Source organism: Cynara cardunculus (genome assembly GCF_001531365.2).
Source record: "Cynara cardunculus var. scolymus isolate 2C chromosome LG 1, CcrdV1, whole genome shotgun sequence".
Taxonomy (NCBI): Eukaryota; Viridiplantae; Streptophyta; class Magnoliopsida; order Asterales; family Asteraceae; genus Cynara; species Cynara cardunculus.
This window is the reverse complement of record NC_037528.1, coordinates 47,511,179-47,529,438: the sequence shown is the minus strand read 5'-3', so window position 1 is coordinate 47,529,438 and position 18,260 is coordinate 47,511,179. Positions and strand designations below refer to the sequence as shown.

General features: G+C 31.5%; 2 protein-coding genes across 2 annotated transcripts; one reads left to right on the top strand and one right to left on the bottom strand.

Moving 5' to 3' along the window:
* The first annotated feature begins 4,495 nt into the window (after positions 1 to 4,495).
* Positions 4,496 to 4,786, top strand: LOC112506821. The gene has a single exon (XM_025111107.1). The coding sequence runs from the start codon at positions 4,496 to 4,498 to the stop codon at positions 4,784 to 4,786; it is 291 nt and encodes a 96-aa protein (XP_024966875.1).
* An 8,355-nt stretch (positions 4,787 to 13,141) lies between these two features.
* Positions 13,142 to 14,372, bottom strand: LOC112506811 (putative F-box protein At3g16210). Its single transcript, XM_025111095.1, has 2 exons — positions 13,347 to 14,372; positions 13,142 to 13,312 (listed from the first exon to the last, which is right to left on the bottom strand). The coding sequence occupies exons 1-2, from the start codon at positions 14,370 to 14,372 to the stop codon at positions 13,142 to 13,144; spliced, it is 1,197 nt and encodes a 398-aa protein (XP_024966863.1).
* Between the last annotated feature and the right edge of the window lie 3,888 nt (positions 14,373 to 18,260).

Genomic DNA, 18,260 nt, shown 5'->3' with positions numbered 1-18,260 from the left:
AGTTGTCAGACATATGAACAACTTGTGTATATTCTCAAAACACATCAAACAAAAAAGATTAGACATATGAACAACATGTGAACCGTATGAACATCTTCTGTATATTCAGGAATCAACTCTGTTGTATGTACATGAACACCTACGAAGCTTGTGTTCACATGAATCACATATACTGTTCATATTCATGTGATGTGATTTTTCATATGTATCGATATGAACATCTATTGCCTTTGATATGTGTTCATTTAAACAAAATGAAATGTCATACTAGTCACTTACCAATAAGAACGCTTTGATCATCTTCTTCATTATCGGAATTCGAATTCCGACCTTAGTCGCAGACGATTTTAACTTTCTCATTTCCATTGTTGTCAATATGTTTTACAATAGGATTATCCATATTACTCGGACGATACATAAATCTCTTACACTTACAAAAACAATATCATCATATGTAGAACATCACTTGAAAATTACAATCATGAACACGTATGAAGATAAAATTCAGAATTACATCATGATCAATTAGTGAGATCTTTAAGATTTGTAACTCCCGATTAATTATTAGAGGCTTACATAAAGGTCAAATTACCTAATTACCCTTGTATTTAATATATGAGTTACATTTGAACATAAAGTAAAGATGGAATATGAATGGTTAGTCTTGGTTAGTATTTGAACCAAACTCTCTCTCTCTCTCTCTCTATATATATATATATATATATATATTGCTTAGTTGCACACATTTGCAACTATGTTTTGATTATATCAGGCATCATTGCGTTGTATTTCTATCTCTTCAGATCAATGATCCGTTCAACGGCCCTATGTAAATCGGATATTAATATATTGCAAATACAATGAACTTGAAAAGCAAATTAGTGATAGAATTGAGGTAACATTGTGATTAGATTCCATAAGTAAAGGAAAACAAAAACAAAAGTAAAGAGTTGATTAAAAATGAAACAAAATCATTAAGCAAGATTAAGCCTACTTAATGATGTCTTTTAAGTTTTCATTGGCTAGGAAGTGTTATCTTATTGAGTTAAGTCACCAGACAAAAAGGAAAAGCTTAATCATTAATCAACACCAACCACTTTTCACAACCAAAAGGAGATTTGCTTATTGTACTTCCTATCTTATCTTTGCCTTTTTTCTTTCATTTCCCTATTTATTTTTTTATTTATTTAAAAAATATAAAATCAAATCAAATCAAAGGGGACCAATATATTTTATTGAGATACAGGGTTTAACGAATTTGAAATATACACAGACTTGACCTATACTCCAAAAAGTAGAGTTATCAGGTTCATGTGATAGAACCACTCTTCGTGAGACTGGGATATGCTGTGAAGGTTCAAATACTGAATACGAAGGTTCGGTGTGTTTTTCATGTAAAAATCTGTTGTGATTTTCATGTTTTAAATCTGAAGGTTCAACTTTTTCAAGTAAAAGTTGTTTTTTTCATGTGAAAATTTAGTTACGTGAAGGTTCTGTGTTTTCTGCTGTTAATGTTCGACGAGATCAAAAATTTCCATTTAATGGCTCAGAGTGTGTCACAAAAACTGTTTTGTCTCAGATGATCTCAAGTATATATATTTTAATATGTTTTTCTCCAGGGCCGGTCCTAAGATTTTGATGCCCTGTGCGAAAATAATAAAAAATGTCTCTAAGCCTATTTTTTTAAGCTAGTGAAACAACGTAACATGCGATTTTTAAAGAGTTTAGTACCTATTCAAGCTAAGTGTATCATCCATATGTTGATTTTTATTAATTATATTAAAAATATACCATGGGGGGAATAAAAACCAAACCCCGAATACAAAATGTAGAATGATAAAATAATAAATCTCGGATTAAGATCGTGCTTCATTCTTTTCCATTTTTTTTCCTTTCCAAATTGAAATTAGCAAAATAGAAACTTTATTTCAATACATGAGACTTAAAAAACAAGGAAAACTGTAATTAGTTTTTAACTAAAATAGTAAATTACATCCAAATGATTATCATAGTAAGTAAAAAGTAAAACTCAAAAGTTACAGGTCTAACGACTAAAGGCTACGAGCCTATTTGTTAGCAGCTTAATAAGTTTAATGGAACTAACAACTTATTCGCTCAACTATGCATGACTGTTTCGTAGTGGCTTAATGATATAGAAAGTGACTTATCCAGTAAACTTATAGGGGGAGTTTTATATAGAAAGTCAAGTTTTTTTTCTTCCAAACATGTCATTTCCAACTAAAAAAACGCTCCTTACATCAGGGAAAAAAACTCTCCGAAACAAAAAAATTTCCAACTTATACAAACAGATTAATTCATACAGACAACTTTATTCATACAAACAACTTTATACAAACAAAAAAATTTCAAACATTTTCCAACGATGTGCATTCAGTATTCATCACTACTAGCCTTGGGCCTGCTTTTATAGTTAAAGCTCAGTTGTCCAATTCCCAAATTATTAAACCCAAAACTAGAAATAAATGACAATTTGATGCCCCTTTAGGCTTTGATGTCCTGTGCGGCTGCACGGGCTGCACGTGGCTAGAACCGGCCATGTTTTCCTCCGTTGTCCATTTTTAAAGTACATGATCACTTTTAACGAAGAAAGACATACTAATCTTAAAACCCAGAGCAATACGTTGTCTTAATAAATTCGAAATCAACTTAAAATCATCATTAAAGTTATTGACAACTCAGAACTTGAAATTTACAAGGTCACAATTTCTATCCATGCAGAACATGTCACACTCTTAGGGGCCGTTTACCTAAACACTTACCCGATAAACATTTACCAGTAAAATTCAACGCTATCACTTACCTTATCTAACAAGATTTTAGTCCATCAAAACGACATTGTATGTAAAAATCTACCCAGTAAGCACTAATCAGGTAAAAACCGTCATATTCACTAACCGGGTAAGACTCCCGATTCTTACTTTCACTCTTACCGGGTAAGATTTTTGGTCTTTGTTATAATCATTTGATTAGGTAAAGTAACTTGATAAATGCTTATTCGAGTAAACGTTTAGTAAACGACCCTTATTCTTTTCTATTTTAGAGGAATTATAGTTTACATAAGGAAAACTTAGTGAAGTCAATTTCAATTTTTTTGGGTGAAAAATATTTGACTTTTTTTTTTGGGTAAAACAATAATTGAGAACGAATTTTATTCTTTTAGTACAAATAATATCATTCGATAATACATTGGGCCAAACAAACACTTTATGCTGCAAAATAAAATATTATAATTAATATTATTTTAATTATTTGTTAATATATTTAAAAAATTATAGAAAGTCGAGTTATTTCAAAAACCTAGTTATCATTTTTCAAAACAAAACGAAAACATGTCACTGTTCATTGCAATTGACTTGAGATCATGTGAGATAAGAATGTTATTCGTGAGACACGATTTTTATTAGGTATGAGAATGGACCCTGACCCGTCGGGGAACCCGGATGGGGACGGGGATCCCCATTTGTCTCAATTGGGGATGGGGACGGGGACGGATATGGTACTCCCCGCCCCGTCCCGTACCCGTTATATATATATATATATATATATATATATATATATTATTTATTTCAACTAAAACGGTAATTCATAATTTCCTATTTCCTAACTAGGTTTATAATCTAAAATTGTTACTTTTTGGATATTAATATGTAATATTTTGGATATCAAGTCAAGATACAATTACTCGATAAGTTTTGTATATTACTCTATACGATTTTATATTACTCAATATCTTTTGGTACATGTGACTTTAAGTTTTTTTGGATTAAATTGACTTTTATTTTGTTTTAATTTATTAGTTCTTATATGATGTTGTGTTTTTTTGTATTAAATTAATTTCATTTTGGTTTTAGGTTTATTGAAAATGTTTCAGATTTAAACACGTATGGTCTTTCACTTATTTAATTCAAAATAAGTACATAAACGGAAAAAAAAAAATCCCCGTTTCCCCGTTGGGGATGGGGATGTGATTATAATCCCCGGTGGGAATGGGGACGGAGATAGAGATAAGTAATCAGGGACGGGGATCCCATTCCCATGCCTAATTTTTACACTCGAAACTTTACAGCAAAACTTACCTTCACAGTGTTTTTTTTTTATGAAGATTCGGCAGCCTTATCTCACGTGAACCCAACCCTGTTGCAATTCATATGTGTAGAAATTAATCAAACATAATGATGTTTTAATTTATTTATAATAAAAGAAATATATAATTAATTAACTAAAGAAGTATGATTTGGGCACATGGTTAGAGACAAGAAAGAACTTGATTACATTCTTTTGTTAATATTCTCTCAAAGTCTCATTCTTTTTATACAACTCCCCCTGCGACTTCCATAATCACATTTCGCTTCCCGGAGACAATTCCAGCCCCAAAACCTAAGACATGTTCAGCCCTCAATTCACCATACAAATACCACCTCATTTTGCTGAATCTCTTCAGCCACCTCCTCCTTCGTATCCCCCCTTCTTACCCATGAAGATTTTCAATCGGTTTCGTCGGATTTTTATGCGGTTTATGTTCTCGATCCCGTCTTCCAAGGCTACCGCGAGCTCTGGCGGTGGTTCGGGAGCTGTAAGGAGGCGATCGTGCGACCGCCCGGATCCTCCACGCGCTTCGTGTAACTCTTCTTCTTATTACTCGTCGAATACTCATTACAACGAAGCCATTGCGGATTGTATCGAGTTTTTTAATAAGTCGTCGTCGTCGTCGTCTTCGCCTTCGTTTTCGCGGGATGGTGGTAGGATGTCTGATGTTATGGTGTAAAGATGGTCCGAGTTTCTTGTTATTTGATGCGTTGTGATTATGAAATATATTGAATAATGAAAGATTCTGTGACCTTATATATATAGTTCTTGTTTTGGTGGGTCGGTTTTTTTTTCCTTGTAATAACTGTGAATGTTCGGGTCTGTTTGCATGCATCTGAACTAATTGTATGAGACCTTGAAAATAACAGTCACGAGTGGTCTTGATCATAAGACTTGGACCAACTCGTGGACGTAACTTTTATTTACCACTTGAGGTAACGCTCATAATTTCTTAACAAGTTCAAAAGCTTATTTTTATTAGTAATACTTAGAGGTTGTTTACCAAATACTTATTCAGGTAAGTACTTACCAACTCACATTACTTTACCGGATGAATACGGCAAGGATCAAGAATTTTACCCGTTAAGAGCGAGATAAGGACCAGGAGTCTTACCCGGTAAGTGAGGACGACGACTCATACCATGGTTAGCGTTTATCGGGTAAATTGTTGCATACGATGCCGTTTTTGTTCACTAAAATCTTACCTTGATAAGTAAATGATAGTGTTAATTTTAACGGTAAATGCTTACCGAGTAAGTGTTTGATAAACGACCCCTCACTCCACTTTAGGAATGTATATATAAATATATATAGAGTCGGCTTTACATAAAAATAATAACCAAATAAGATAATAAAAAGATGAATGAATTATAGGTGATTTTACACTAAAATCATGTGTAAAATCACATATGATACACACGACTTTGGCTGCGACATGAGATCGCGGGCCACGTCGCACGCACACCCCTGCCTTGATCATTAGTGTAAAATCACATGTTATTTTGCACGTGATTTTGGTCGTTTTCGTGTTATTTTATTTAGTTACCTTTATCATGTGAACCCCTCCCCCTCCCCTCTCTCTCTCTCTCTCTCTCTATATATATATATATATATATATCTCTCTCTCTCTCTCTCTCTATATATATATATATATATATATATATATATAGGGTTGAGTTTCAATAAAAATAAGAGTAATGATGAGATGAGAACAAACATTCTTATATCTTAATCTATCTTCAACTACTTTTATTTACCTATTTTTATTATCATAACTAAAACTTTAGCATATTCATATATGTGAAAAATGATTAAATGTGTGTAAAAGTTCGTGAAATTGACATAAAAGCGAATATAAGTTTGAAGAAAAAGGTAGATGAATATAGTAGAAGGTAATTGAAGGTACACAAATATAGTTAAGGGTACTGAAAAGAACAAAATTAAGTTAGCTTGAAAAGTCAACTCATCCAAATATTCAGACGCGCTCTCATCTTCTTACGGTAACTGTTATGCTCACATGCATGATCCCTCATGTGTGTGTGTGTGTATATATATGTAGGGTTGAGTTTCGTTGAGAATAAAGTTATGATGAGAAGTGTAAGAAGAGATCTCTACCCCTCAATCAATCCTATCCAAATGTCAACATTAATGAGGTGTACCGAGATGCACCAGATCAATTCTCTTGTAAAGCGCAATTCATGGGTGAGCATGAGACTAAAAGAAATCAAGAGTTCACATATCTTTTTACGCTTCTTAGCATGACTTCCCTTCTTAGACGATAATTTGCCTATATATTGTAACTGCTAAAGCTCCACAGACGTATTAGAAATGATAGTTTGGGACATACGTGAAGCCAACCAAATATTTGTAACTAATTTTTGTTTTATCAATTTGAATCTTTACTTAAAAAAAACTTATCAAAAGATACACGTTTCTGTATAGAAGCAAACTCTCCGAATTTATGACTTCCTTGTATCGTCCTTTCAAGTTCTTATGGCCCACGAAATGGAAATCCGTAAGATTCTTTGTATATATTTTCTGAAATAACCTAATGATAAGACTCATAAAAATATGGCATTGACGTGCACTACACTAAGAATCAACATGAAAAGTTTGTTATAAATTATCGGGATTTTATAGCCCTTATCACCATGGAGGAAAATCACACTATTCGGGGCCAGCGTAGGTAACATGTCATTTTCAGATGTAGTTAAAGGCAAAAGGGGGAAGATTTTACGGAATTCTTCTTGGTAAACAAGTCTATTATTCATGAAGTTTTATGATTGTCGTCGGGCCTTCATTTTCATTGCATCGATGTTTTTTATTCTACCAAACAAAGAGAAAAGATAAAACTAAGATAACCCCGATTTTAAACTTAAACATAAGAACAAGATTTCATTCTTGAACACACACACACACATACACACACACACACACACACATATATATATATATATATATATATATATATATATATATATAGGATTGAGTTATGTCCACCTTTCACATGTATTTGGTGCATAAATAATTCTTTATATAAGCCGTTACCCGATGCAAAAACGTTTAGGATGACAAAATAATAATTGTATTGTTATACTCTCTTCGTTTCAAATTAAATATTTATATATTTATATTTTAGTTTAATTCAAATTAAATGTCTATTTTTTAATTTTTTTACTCATTTAATCATTAAAGATAAAACAATCATTTAAGTAATTAAAAAGTATAATAATTATCTATTTTAAAAGTATATGGCTTTTCCATAACAAACATGTATCTTTGAACAAGAGAAGTATTTTCTTAAAAAATATCATAAAGAAGGAGCACTTAACAAAAATTAGGAGGTCTCAGGTTTAAATCGAACGACGAACAAAAAATCTCTTATGGTGTAACAGAGGTTCAAATATGGTGTGGATGGTCGTCTTAGGATTAGTCGGCTCGCATAGAGAGTTGAGTTTATGAAGAAAAAAAAACTTTATCAATCAATACATACAGATGAAATCTATATAGACAACTTTATTCTTACAAGACTTAATGAAAAACCAACCAAATAGCTATCCAGTTATATACACATGAGCCACAAATAAATATATAATTTAATTGTAAATCATAAATGAAACATTGAAATAATTTTTCATCTAAGAAACATCTAGAATTTATATTTGAACAAAATAAATATTTTTATAATAATTTTTTTTTATCATACATATTTGTATAAAATGACCAAATATGCAAAATTTGTTGTGATTTCCTTTTGTAGAAAGGGATTAATAGTGACTTGGGTTTCCAAAGCCCATCGACATATTATTTATTTGTAGGGGTGCTCAAAAACCCGACCAACCCGATCGATCCAACCCAACATGAAATAACTTAATCTGAAACAACTCGATGTCTAATCGAGTTGTAAAATTGTCAAACCGTAGGTATTGAGTTGATATTGGGTTGATATTATTTGAACCAAACCCAACCCGATGAACCCGATATCCTTTTATTTCTTGGATTTAATATGATTGTTGAATTTCTATTAATATGTACATTAGACAATTACACTATCATGTATGCTCTTCATATACATATATTTTCAATCTATTCACATCTTTATATAACTCATTCGTATATATGTTTAGTAACTATGAACATATATATGTAAATTGAGAAAATTAACTGAATGTGATATACGTAAGAAGTATGGATAAGTTGTATCAAATGGTTGATGATGAAAAAGAAATTATGAGTAGATAAATAACATATTCTAGGTTAGAAAAATATTGTAATGTACCAAAGTATCAACCCGTACGGGTTGGGTTAAGATTTTTCAAACCGTAAGCATTGGGTTGGGTTGTTCAAATGCCTTCAACCCGAACAACCCAACCCATGAGCACCTGTAGTTATTTATATTCATAAATCTTTACATCATTAGGAGGAAACGGTACATGCCAATGTTTGAAACGGAAAGTTTCATAAACACGAACAAGTTCATAATTAAAATGATGAAAAAGGTTTTTCCTTCTTCTGACATGTAAAGACGTTATCATATTTTGGCAAGTTTTTACAAACCTATGGATATATACATATATGTATGTATATAATCGTTAGGAACATGTTGGCTTACATCTGAATTGATTGTTGTATCCTCTAGACAAACGCCCGATCCATCGACAGAATTTTGTCTTAGGACACTGCGATAGTGCATACCCCTCAACCCGTTCTATTTTCACGAAGAATTTGCAATTCCAAGTAAGATTTACAGATTGTTTTGTTCGTTTATATATGTTCATTACATGGATATTGTGCAAGAATCTTTCATTTTTGTAAATTTATTACATAAATATATACATGTTTCTACTTTGTGATTGATTGCTCCTAACAGATTTGGTATCAATAACTAGAACGCTACACACTTTGTGCAAGTTGAAGGTTTTCACAAAAACAACCGATTTATTCTTCGGGGTGGAGGTCAGACCCAACTTTACTGGACTTGTTTGGTTTGGTTTAACTAGGAACCAAAATCCTTACTTTGTAAGAGGACCGAGAAGGTTTTCACGAGAAGATGCTTCACAAACTGGTACATAGGGCTGACAACGGGTAGGGTATGGGTAGGTAAGAGTTATTCCGTTATCCAATCCATTTAAAATAACGAATAACGAAACGAATAATTATCCATCTCATAAACCTATTATTTATATCCTACCTTACCCACTAAAATAGCGGATAACGAAACGGGTAATGAATAAATGGTAAAATATAATTTCATTTTGAACCATAAATAATATTATTAAACATGTAAAATATAACTTCATAAATATAGTAATTATTTTTACATCTAATTTGTAATAGTGAGCATTTAATATTATTTTAAATATAAGTCGGTTAGTTAGGCACTGGATCCCTTCGGACCGGAGAACGTGAATTCGAACACGCCACGTTTTACTGGGAAGGATCGAAATCTTTGCCGCAGCTTCAAGCCATAGTTCATATTTTAAAACTATATAAAAATTGTAAAACATACTCTTCGTTATTTTTATTTTTCCGACTTCGTCTTGTTTCTTATTTAATCACAATGAACTCGTTGAATCGATAAATAGAAAAAGTAAATTAAATTACACATTAATATATGACATATATGATAACCTTATAAAAATACTACAAAGTATATATTTAACTTAATATATTTGCGTGTGTGTATTAATATTTAACATTATAAAATTATACATACATACATATACTATATTATAAAACATTTGACAATAACTCTTAAAAACCATTTTTTATGCATAAAGTACTGTATATTGATGCATATTACTTAAAATTCAATATTACAAGTAAATTATGCATAAGTACAACTTCTTAAAGCTCGATGTTTGAATTTGTATTACTAACTACGGATAAAGATAATCAAATAGAGGATAAACATCTAATTTTAAAATAAAAAAAATCTAAAATATAATTAAGATAATTAATTAAGTTCTAACAAAATGATTATTTATTATCTTTATAAAAAAAATTATATAATCAAACCAAATATAAATTATTTTGTTATTGTACCTAAATTAAATTATAATAAATAAATTGAATTAAAAAATTACACAAAAAATGATGAATTTTAAATAGTTAATTTAATACTAATATTGATGTATTTTTGTCAAATTTTTATGATATCTTCAAATTTATATTTTATTCAAAATATAAAAACATCATCGTTTCTCAAAATCACATAAGATGATATTATAACATCGACTAAGATAAATAATAAAATAAAACATTAAAATCAAGATGTATCTCACTGCATTGTGTGAGTACCCTTCTAGTATATATATAAATTATACAACGGTGTCAAAGACTTGTTGCGTGCATCGTTAAACGCACAACAAAGTTAATTTTTATAAACAACTTAATCCAGTAAATGGGTAAGTTGGGTATCGTTCTTCTCAGGGAGTCACTAGTCAAACCAATTGACTACTAAAAATATGTCATTTAAGCTCAAAGACAACTAACTAAAAATCGAGACTCAGAAAGCACAGGCGAAGTAGACGTAAGATAAAAGGAAGTACTTGATGCGGGAGAGAAGGTAGAAAGACTAAAGGAAGGGGCAACAAAACTCAAAGGAGGACCACGAGCTCGGGGATCTCATAAAAACTTGCCCTAGAGAGATTTTATAAGCAGGAAGCGTAGGTAGAACTTGTGGAAGGAATAGACCTGTGAGAGCCCCCATCAGTCTAATTACAAACGACACTACTTCAAAGATTAGAAGTTCGGAAAGTTGAACTAAATCACAAAAAAGAAAAATTAAAAAACGAAACTTTTATGAAAACAAAAGTTAAGGTCATCCCTAATCATTAATCCCGAGTGTTCCCTAAACCCAACTGATTTCTTGATTTAACATAGCAATGTTTAAACGAACATAAATATGAACACTACAACAAGATCGGGTTTATAAGACACTTTTAATTTCTAAGCGTCCTAATAGACCTCTTTATAAGACTTAGTTTATAGGACCAAAAAAATAAAGCGTCATATCTAAAGACGTTGTAATAAGTTTATATGACGTTTTGACGTCGTAATAAGTTTTTTATGACACTTTTAATATAAACCGTCCCATTAGCAATTTTATGAGACACTATTTGAAAAACTGTCCTATAAAAAATTGAGTTTATGAGACACTTTCTCAAAAGTTAACTATAAAGCTGCTAATGCAACACTTTGTATTAAAAATGTCCTGAAATACTTGTTAAGACGTCCAAAAGCGTCATATAAACTTATTACAACATCTTTAGATATGACATTTTATATTTTGGTCCTATAAATTAAGTCTTATAAAGAGGTCTATTGAAACACTTAGAGATTGGGATGTCTTGTAAACTCAATTTTGTTGTAGTCTCAATGATAAAAATAAAGATTCTTTGAACCCCTCACCTCAACGATTAAGGTTCATGCCCTTTGCCACTATGCCGAAGCTTCTAATTGGTTAAAGTAGCATCATTATTTCTTTTACAACTCCTTTCCTGTCCAGCTTTGTTCTGTTAACTTCCACACCAGTTTCGGTTAAGATGCGGCTCGGTTTTGGAAAAACTCAAAACACGAAGACTGTACGCATGTCTGTTGGCTTTCTAGAAAACCTTGAATCGCTTAAATCGGAGCTGAGACGAATGAAATATGCTTGAAATACCACACCCTTGTAAATATGTCAATGATCGACGAGGAAATAAAGTAAAATTTAACGACCAATCAAAAGCACCCCACACTTAAAAATCCCTTTGTGACTACGGAGGTTCAAATGCGGTGACTCCGGCCACTATCTGCAAAGTAGGTGGTTGCCCTGGGATTAGTCGACTCACATAGCGGGTGGGTTGGATATACAGTTTAATAAATAAATAAATAAATAAAAAGTAAGAACGTCGTCCTTTCCATGTCGTCTTTTCCACTTTTAGTGATGGTGATGCCAAATCTCTTAGGTTCTACGATGTCGGGCTCACCTAAGTCTTCCAATACCATGATACATGATCCTGCCATCCAACCATTTGATAACTGCTTTGTATGCCAACCTCTCTACAATTCAGACTCGTCTTATGTGGTGGCTTTGTAATTGGGTGGGCATCAGATTTGGTAAGTTCTTGGGCTGTGCATATTAATGTATTATTTTTCTATTCAGGCTCATAACACTTATATTACAAGGGTGTTTGGGATTGCTTATGAAAACAACTTATTGACACCAGTAATAAGCACTTCTGAGTGTTTGGATAAACAACTTATATATACCGGTGCAAAACCGGTAATAACGAGTTTTTGAAGAAGTTAAATCATTCTAAGTTATAATAAGTTGATAAATACTTTTGTAGAAAAACATAAGTTGTTTCAAATAAGCAAAATCCCAAACACCCCATGGAGAATATTCAAGGAACACACATCATGTCCCTTTAAGGCTCGTAACACTTATATTAATTCCTTTTCGGGACCTTACGAGTAAAGAGCATTAATGCTGTAGCAACTTCCGTCCACTACTAGCAAACTGAGCATCACCAACGACCATTACCGATGACAATGAAACCGCACTTACGGCTTAAATCATTTCTTTATTTTTAAAAGCCTGTCGGTGAACTGCCAAAAAAATGTTACTAATTTCTGAGGGCTATTCGATGATCCCATTTAATTATTTAATTTTGAAACCCCCGTCATAATAACTGTGTTGAAATATTCCATCTTGGAAGGAAGATGGCTCTTTAAAAGCGTTCTATAAATTTATTGTAACGCCTTTAAATAAGATGCTTTATTTTTTGGCTCTATAAATCATGTCATATAAAATGGTCTATTAGGACGCTTATTTATTGGTGGCGTACTATAAACCCAATTTTTTTGTAGTAAAACTATCTGTTGTAGAAACAACGAAAACCCCCTTGAAGTTATTAAACGCATACCGTTCCAAAAAATGTGAGATTCATCATCATTAATATTAGAAACATTGATCTCACAGCTAACATAGAAGCATCAATCTGCATGGTACACCCTCTATACCTTGCTTGCAATGCTTCAAAAATCTTCACAGCTCCACACTTTGCAATGAGGCCATCACAGAATAAACCCTTTCATCTTCCTCGTTGAGCAGAAGCAGCGATTCCGTGTACGAATTCACAAACACAGAATCTTCGGTTGCGGAAATCTCAAGATCCTTGACGTGCTCCGAACAAGGTTCGTATACAGCAAACGTAGGCTGTACATAAGAAACCATCTTGCTTTTCTATCACAGGTTTGCCACTCTTGCTGAACCCCAGAGTCCTCTTTATCCTTGCATCTGGTGCTTTAATGGTGAATAGCTTAGTGAATGATTTTGGATCACCATGCTCCATCATCCATACACCACAAACTTGAAGCTCGGTTGTATTCGAACTGTATTCAAGCACAACAAGCGACTCCCTTAGCCTGGAGATGGTGAAAGCTAATTCAGGCTGGTGAAACAAACTACCAATATCAGCCAAACTATCTGGGAGCTGTATCTCACTGAACTCCTTCGTGCCCATATCGAATGACACGATCAGATTACGAAACTCTAATCGACCATCGTCCTCAAACCGATCGAAGGCAAACCAGTAGATAAACTGGCCTATAACTGCTGACGACCATGTGAATACAAGTGATTTACGAGGCAGATTACCACATAGACTTGTCCATTCTCCTGAGCTCAATGTAAACACCATAACTTGCCATGGGATGCAGCTTATTCTTGTTGACTTAACCCATATACTAATATATGAAACCCTGATAAGCATAGGGTCACCAGTGCCACGACAAACCCCAAAACCAATGACACTTGAAAATGGTTTTAACACATTGGGGACGACAACTGCAATCGATTTTCTAAGTGAAGGGTTCCACACAAGTGCCATGTCTGTTACGGCGTTGAGACACGAATCGCGTTGCTTTCGATGGTAACGACCGTAAAAGCACAACAAGCCGTGAGAACTATCGATTATTCTCGATTGATGAAGCTCTTCGAGGAGCGAAGGCACAGTCGGAGCGAACTTTTGGTGGGGGAAAGTGTCATCATCGACAAAACAAACACATTTCACCTCGGTTTCTTGCCGATCTTTGAGTTCGTACTTTATAGGCAGATGTCGCGGCTGAGTGTGCGGGATGGTGTAACCAGCAATGAACTCAGAGGAATCGATCAATGACTTCCATGCTTTGCACACCGATCTGAATTGAATCAATGATTTCACAGGAAGCCTTTTGATGATTTCTTGTTGGATTTCGAAACAGATGTAATCTGACATTTTGATTTTGGAGAATATAATCAGTAGTTTCGAGGGTTTTAATTATAAGAGGAGAGCGTAGTTTGAAGGGATGATAGGGATATGAGTTCAAGCTAGGGTTTTTATAAAGAGAGTTCAGTGTGAAAAGGAAGATTTGAGGCGGCCATTAATGGAGTTTTGCCCGTCGTAGGAAATGAGGCGGCCATATATGATTTCTTATTTTTTTTTTTTGATTTGAACCTGAGAACTCCAGACACTTTTGACATTTAAAGTCAAGTTCAAACCAATCAAACACCACTCTTATAATTAATAATAGATTTATTTGGGTTTTAGTTTTATTATTTTTAGGGGCGGATTTGGTAACTTACCAAGTTTTCCACTAACACATGTATCAAACAATTATAATTGATATATAAAATTATATATATATATATATATATATATATATATTTTGTAAGGGTGTCCGGACCAAAGCCCGACTAATCCCCGGCAAATTTGGAGGCTAAACATGGTCCCACTTAAATGTCGCCAACACTCACCTCCCAGGGCTCGAACTTGGGTTCATGACTATGTCATGCCCAAGCCTTTACCACTAGGCTGGAAGGTCTTTGACAAAAAAAATTATATATCTTGTATCAATCAAATGTGTGTTTATGCTTGGTATCGACTTAATTTTAGGTTTTTAAATAAAATAATTAAAGTTATAAGATTTAATATCTAAAATGAGGTTTAAACGAGAATGATATCTAAATAATAAAATAAGAAAAAGAATTTTAGTCAATTATTTATTTGAATCATATCTTAAATATTTTTTTAAATCATCCAAAAGGCTATATATATGATCTCATATATATATATATAGAGGAGCGATCAAATGAAAATCGCTTTCGTTTGTGTAAACCAATCTCATTCATCCATTTTCTTGATCAATGGTCAAGATTAGTTTAGGTTATATTAGAAAATTTAAAAAAATAAAAAATTATTTTATAATCCAAAAAAGAGCAAAATGGTAACTTTGTTAGTGGTAATATTAATGACAACCATATCATGTATATCGTAATATTAATGAAACAAAATCATTTGTAAAATAATATATTAATTTTATGTTCAAATATTATAAAAAAAATAACATCCATCATTAAAATAGTTCAACAATAAAAATAAAACACACTATAATCAATTTAATATAATGAAACCTTTTGAATAATAATAAAAATAAAAAATTACTACTACATTTCATGAACGAAATGGTTTCACAGTTTCATCAATACACAAATCAACGTAATGCTAGATGAGACATTTGTCATTTTCATGTTATTGGTAGATAGATCCGTTTCAATTTAATTATGAAATTGTTTCACTGTTCGCTAATTACACAATATTTTCTTAATAATTATGAAATAGTTTCATTTTCGTTATGCACCCATTTCATCGGCAAATTTTTTTCAATTCGAACACGTTTCATAGCGTCAATGCATTTACCATTACAGGTTTTGTTAACCATTAAGTGAACAAAATCATCCAAAGAAAATTAAAAAAAAAAATGAAACAATTTCATCAATAATGAAATTGTTTCACTGTTCGCTAATTACACAATATTTTCTTATCAATTATGAAATGGTTTCACTTTTGTTATGCACCCATTTCATCGGCAAATTTTTTTCAATCCGAACACTTTTCATAGCGTCAATGCATTTACCATTATAGGCTTTGTTAACCATTAAGTGAACAAAATCATCCAAAGAAAATTAAAAAACTGAAACAATTTCATCAGTAATGAAATTGTTTCACTGTTCGCTAATTACACAATGTTTTCTTATCAATTATGAAATGGTTTCACTTTCTTTATGCACCCATTTCATCAACCAATTTCTTCCAATACGAACATGTTTCATAGAGTCAATGCATTTACCATTACATGTTTTTTTAACCATTAAGTGAACAAAATCATCAAAAAAAAAATGAAACAATTTCATCGATAATTGTTGATAACAAAACAAGATTATGCAAGAATATTATATTACGCAACCAGTTAATCCCCAAAAGTTTCATAAAACAAGCTCCTCAATGAACGTTTTCACGAACCAATCTGCATACGTTTCATAAAACAATCTCCTCAATGAACGTTTTCATGAACAAATCTAACATAAATCTGTTTCACATCTGATTATATTTTTATCGGTTCATGAATTTTTGTTTGGATCTGTTACTGATTTAGTGGATTAATGAATATAATAATTTTCGATTTTTATATTATTACCACTAGTAAACCGAGAAACCAAATAACAATATTCAATTTTTCAAATTCTAATTTAAATATTATTATTTATAAAATTTTCTTTATTATGTTACCTTAATTAAGATATATTAATAACTTCCATATTTAATAGAAAACAATGTAAATGACAAATCTATCCTTAATGATTAAATTTAATTAAGAAAAAAAGAAAATTTTCTATTGGTCAAAATTAGTTTATACGGTTTTCATTTAATCCCACTTATATATATATATATACTAGTTGTGTACCCGCGCAATACGGAGGGAGCCATGAATTTTAACAATTTTGAAGTTCCACTGGCTTTATAAGATAAGATTTAACGATGATGGTTACACTTGGTCTTTACATATTAATACAATTTGAATAAATAAGAGTCATGGTTCCAATTACAGACTATCGATGAAAAAAATTGTATGACAGTTTAAAATATAATATATTTAAAATCCAACATATTTAAACGACTCCACAAGTGTATTCGATTTACACAAAGAGCAAAGAACCAAAAAAACTTGAGTTTTAAAATAAACACTCAAAATCAATAAAGAAAACTATAAATTTGACAGATCATTAGCCATGAAAAGACAAAAAAGATGGGTTTTAGAATGCAATTTCAACTGTTTACCCTCTTTCTTGTCCAGAAACTCAGATTAAGGTTGAATTAATACATGTATATATATATTTCAAAAAAACCTAAGAACGTATTAATTCAAAATATATTATACAGTGCAATTTAGACAGCATAACCCCAAAATATATAGTATATATATAAATAAATAACTATAAAAGTATAAATCGTAAATATTAAAAATATTTTTTCACATTATATATAATATATAATAATATAATTAAGTCAAAAACTATTTAATATTGGACTCATTTCGAAGGTATTAACGAGACGATTATAATTGTGTAAGTAAAATAACAATGTATTTTTTAAACATTTTCTAATTGATATACGATTATATATGTTAATTTGACAAAGGTTTAAAATGAAACATTTAAAATTAAAGAACGTAAAGTACATTAATTAATTAAATATAGGGGTATAAAGTGTAAATTTAAAATTATAATTTTAAAAAAATCGGTTGTGAGAGGATGAGTGTATGTGATGAAGTGAGTCTATGTGAAGAGAGGTGGGGATGAAAAAGTGAAAAAGTAAAAAAGTGAAAAAGTGAATATAAAAAGGGTTGATATTGATAGCCCCTTACTCATTTTTCACCCCCTCCCCTCACATACTCTCCTTCTCACATACTCACCCCTCTCACATTCAACCAAATTTTAAAATTAAAATATTAAATTTATATTTTATATCTTTATAATTAGTTAATTAATTTACTTTACGTCATTTATTTTTAAATGTTTCATTTTAAACCTTTATCAAATTAACATATATAATCATATATCAATTCAAACATGTTTAAAAAATACAATTTTATTTTAACAAATTACACCATTATAATCGTCTCGTTAATACCTTCAAAACGAGTCCAATATTGAATAGTTTTTTACTTAATTATATTATTATATATTATGAAAAAATATTTTTAATATTTACGATTTATACTTTTTATAGTTATTTGTTTAATTTATGATACATCATTTATTTTACATCATTATCACATTAAAATAC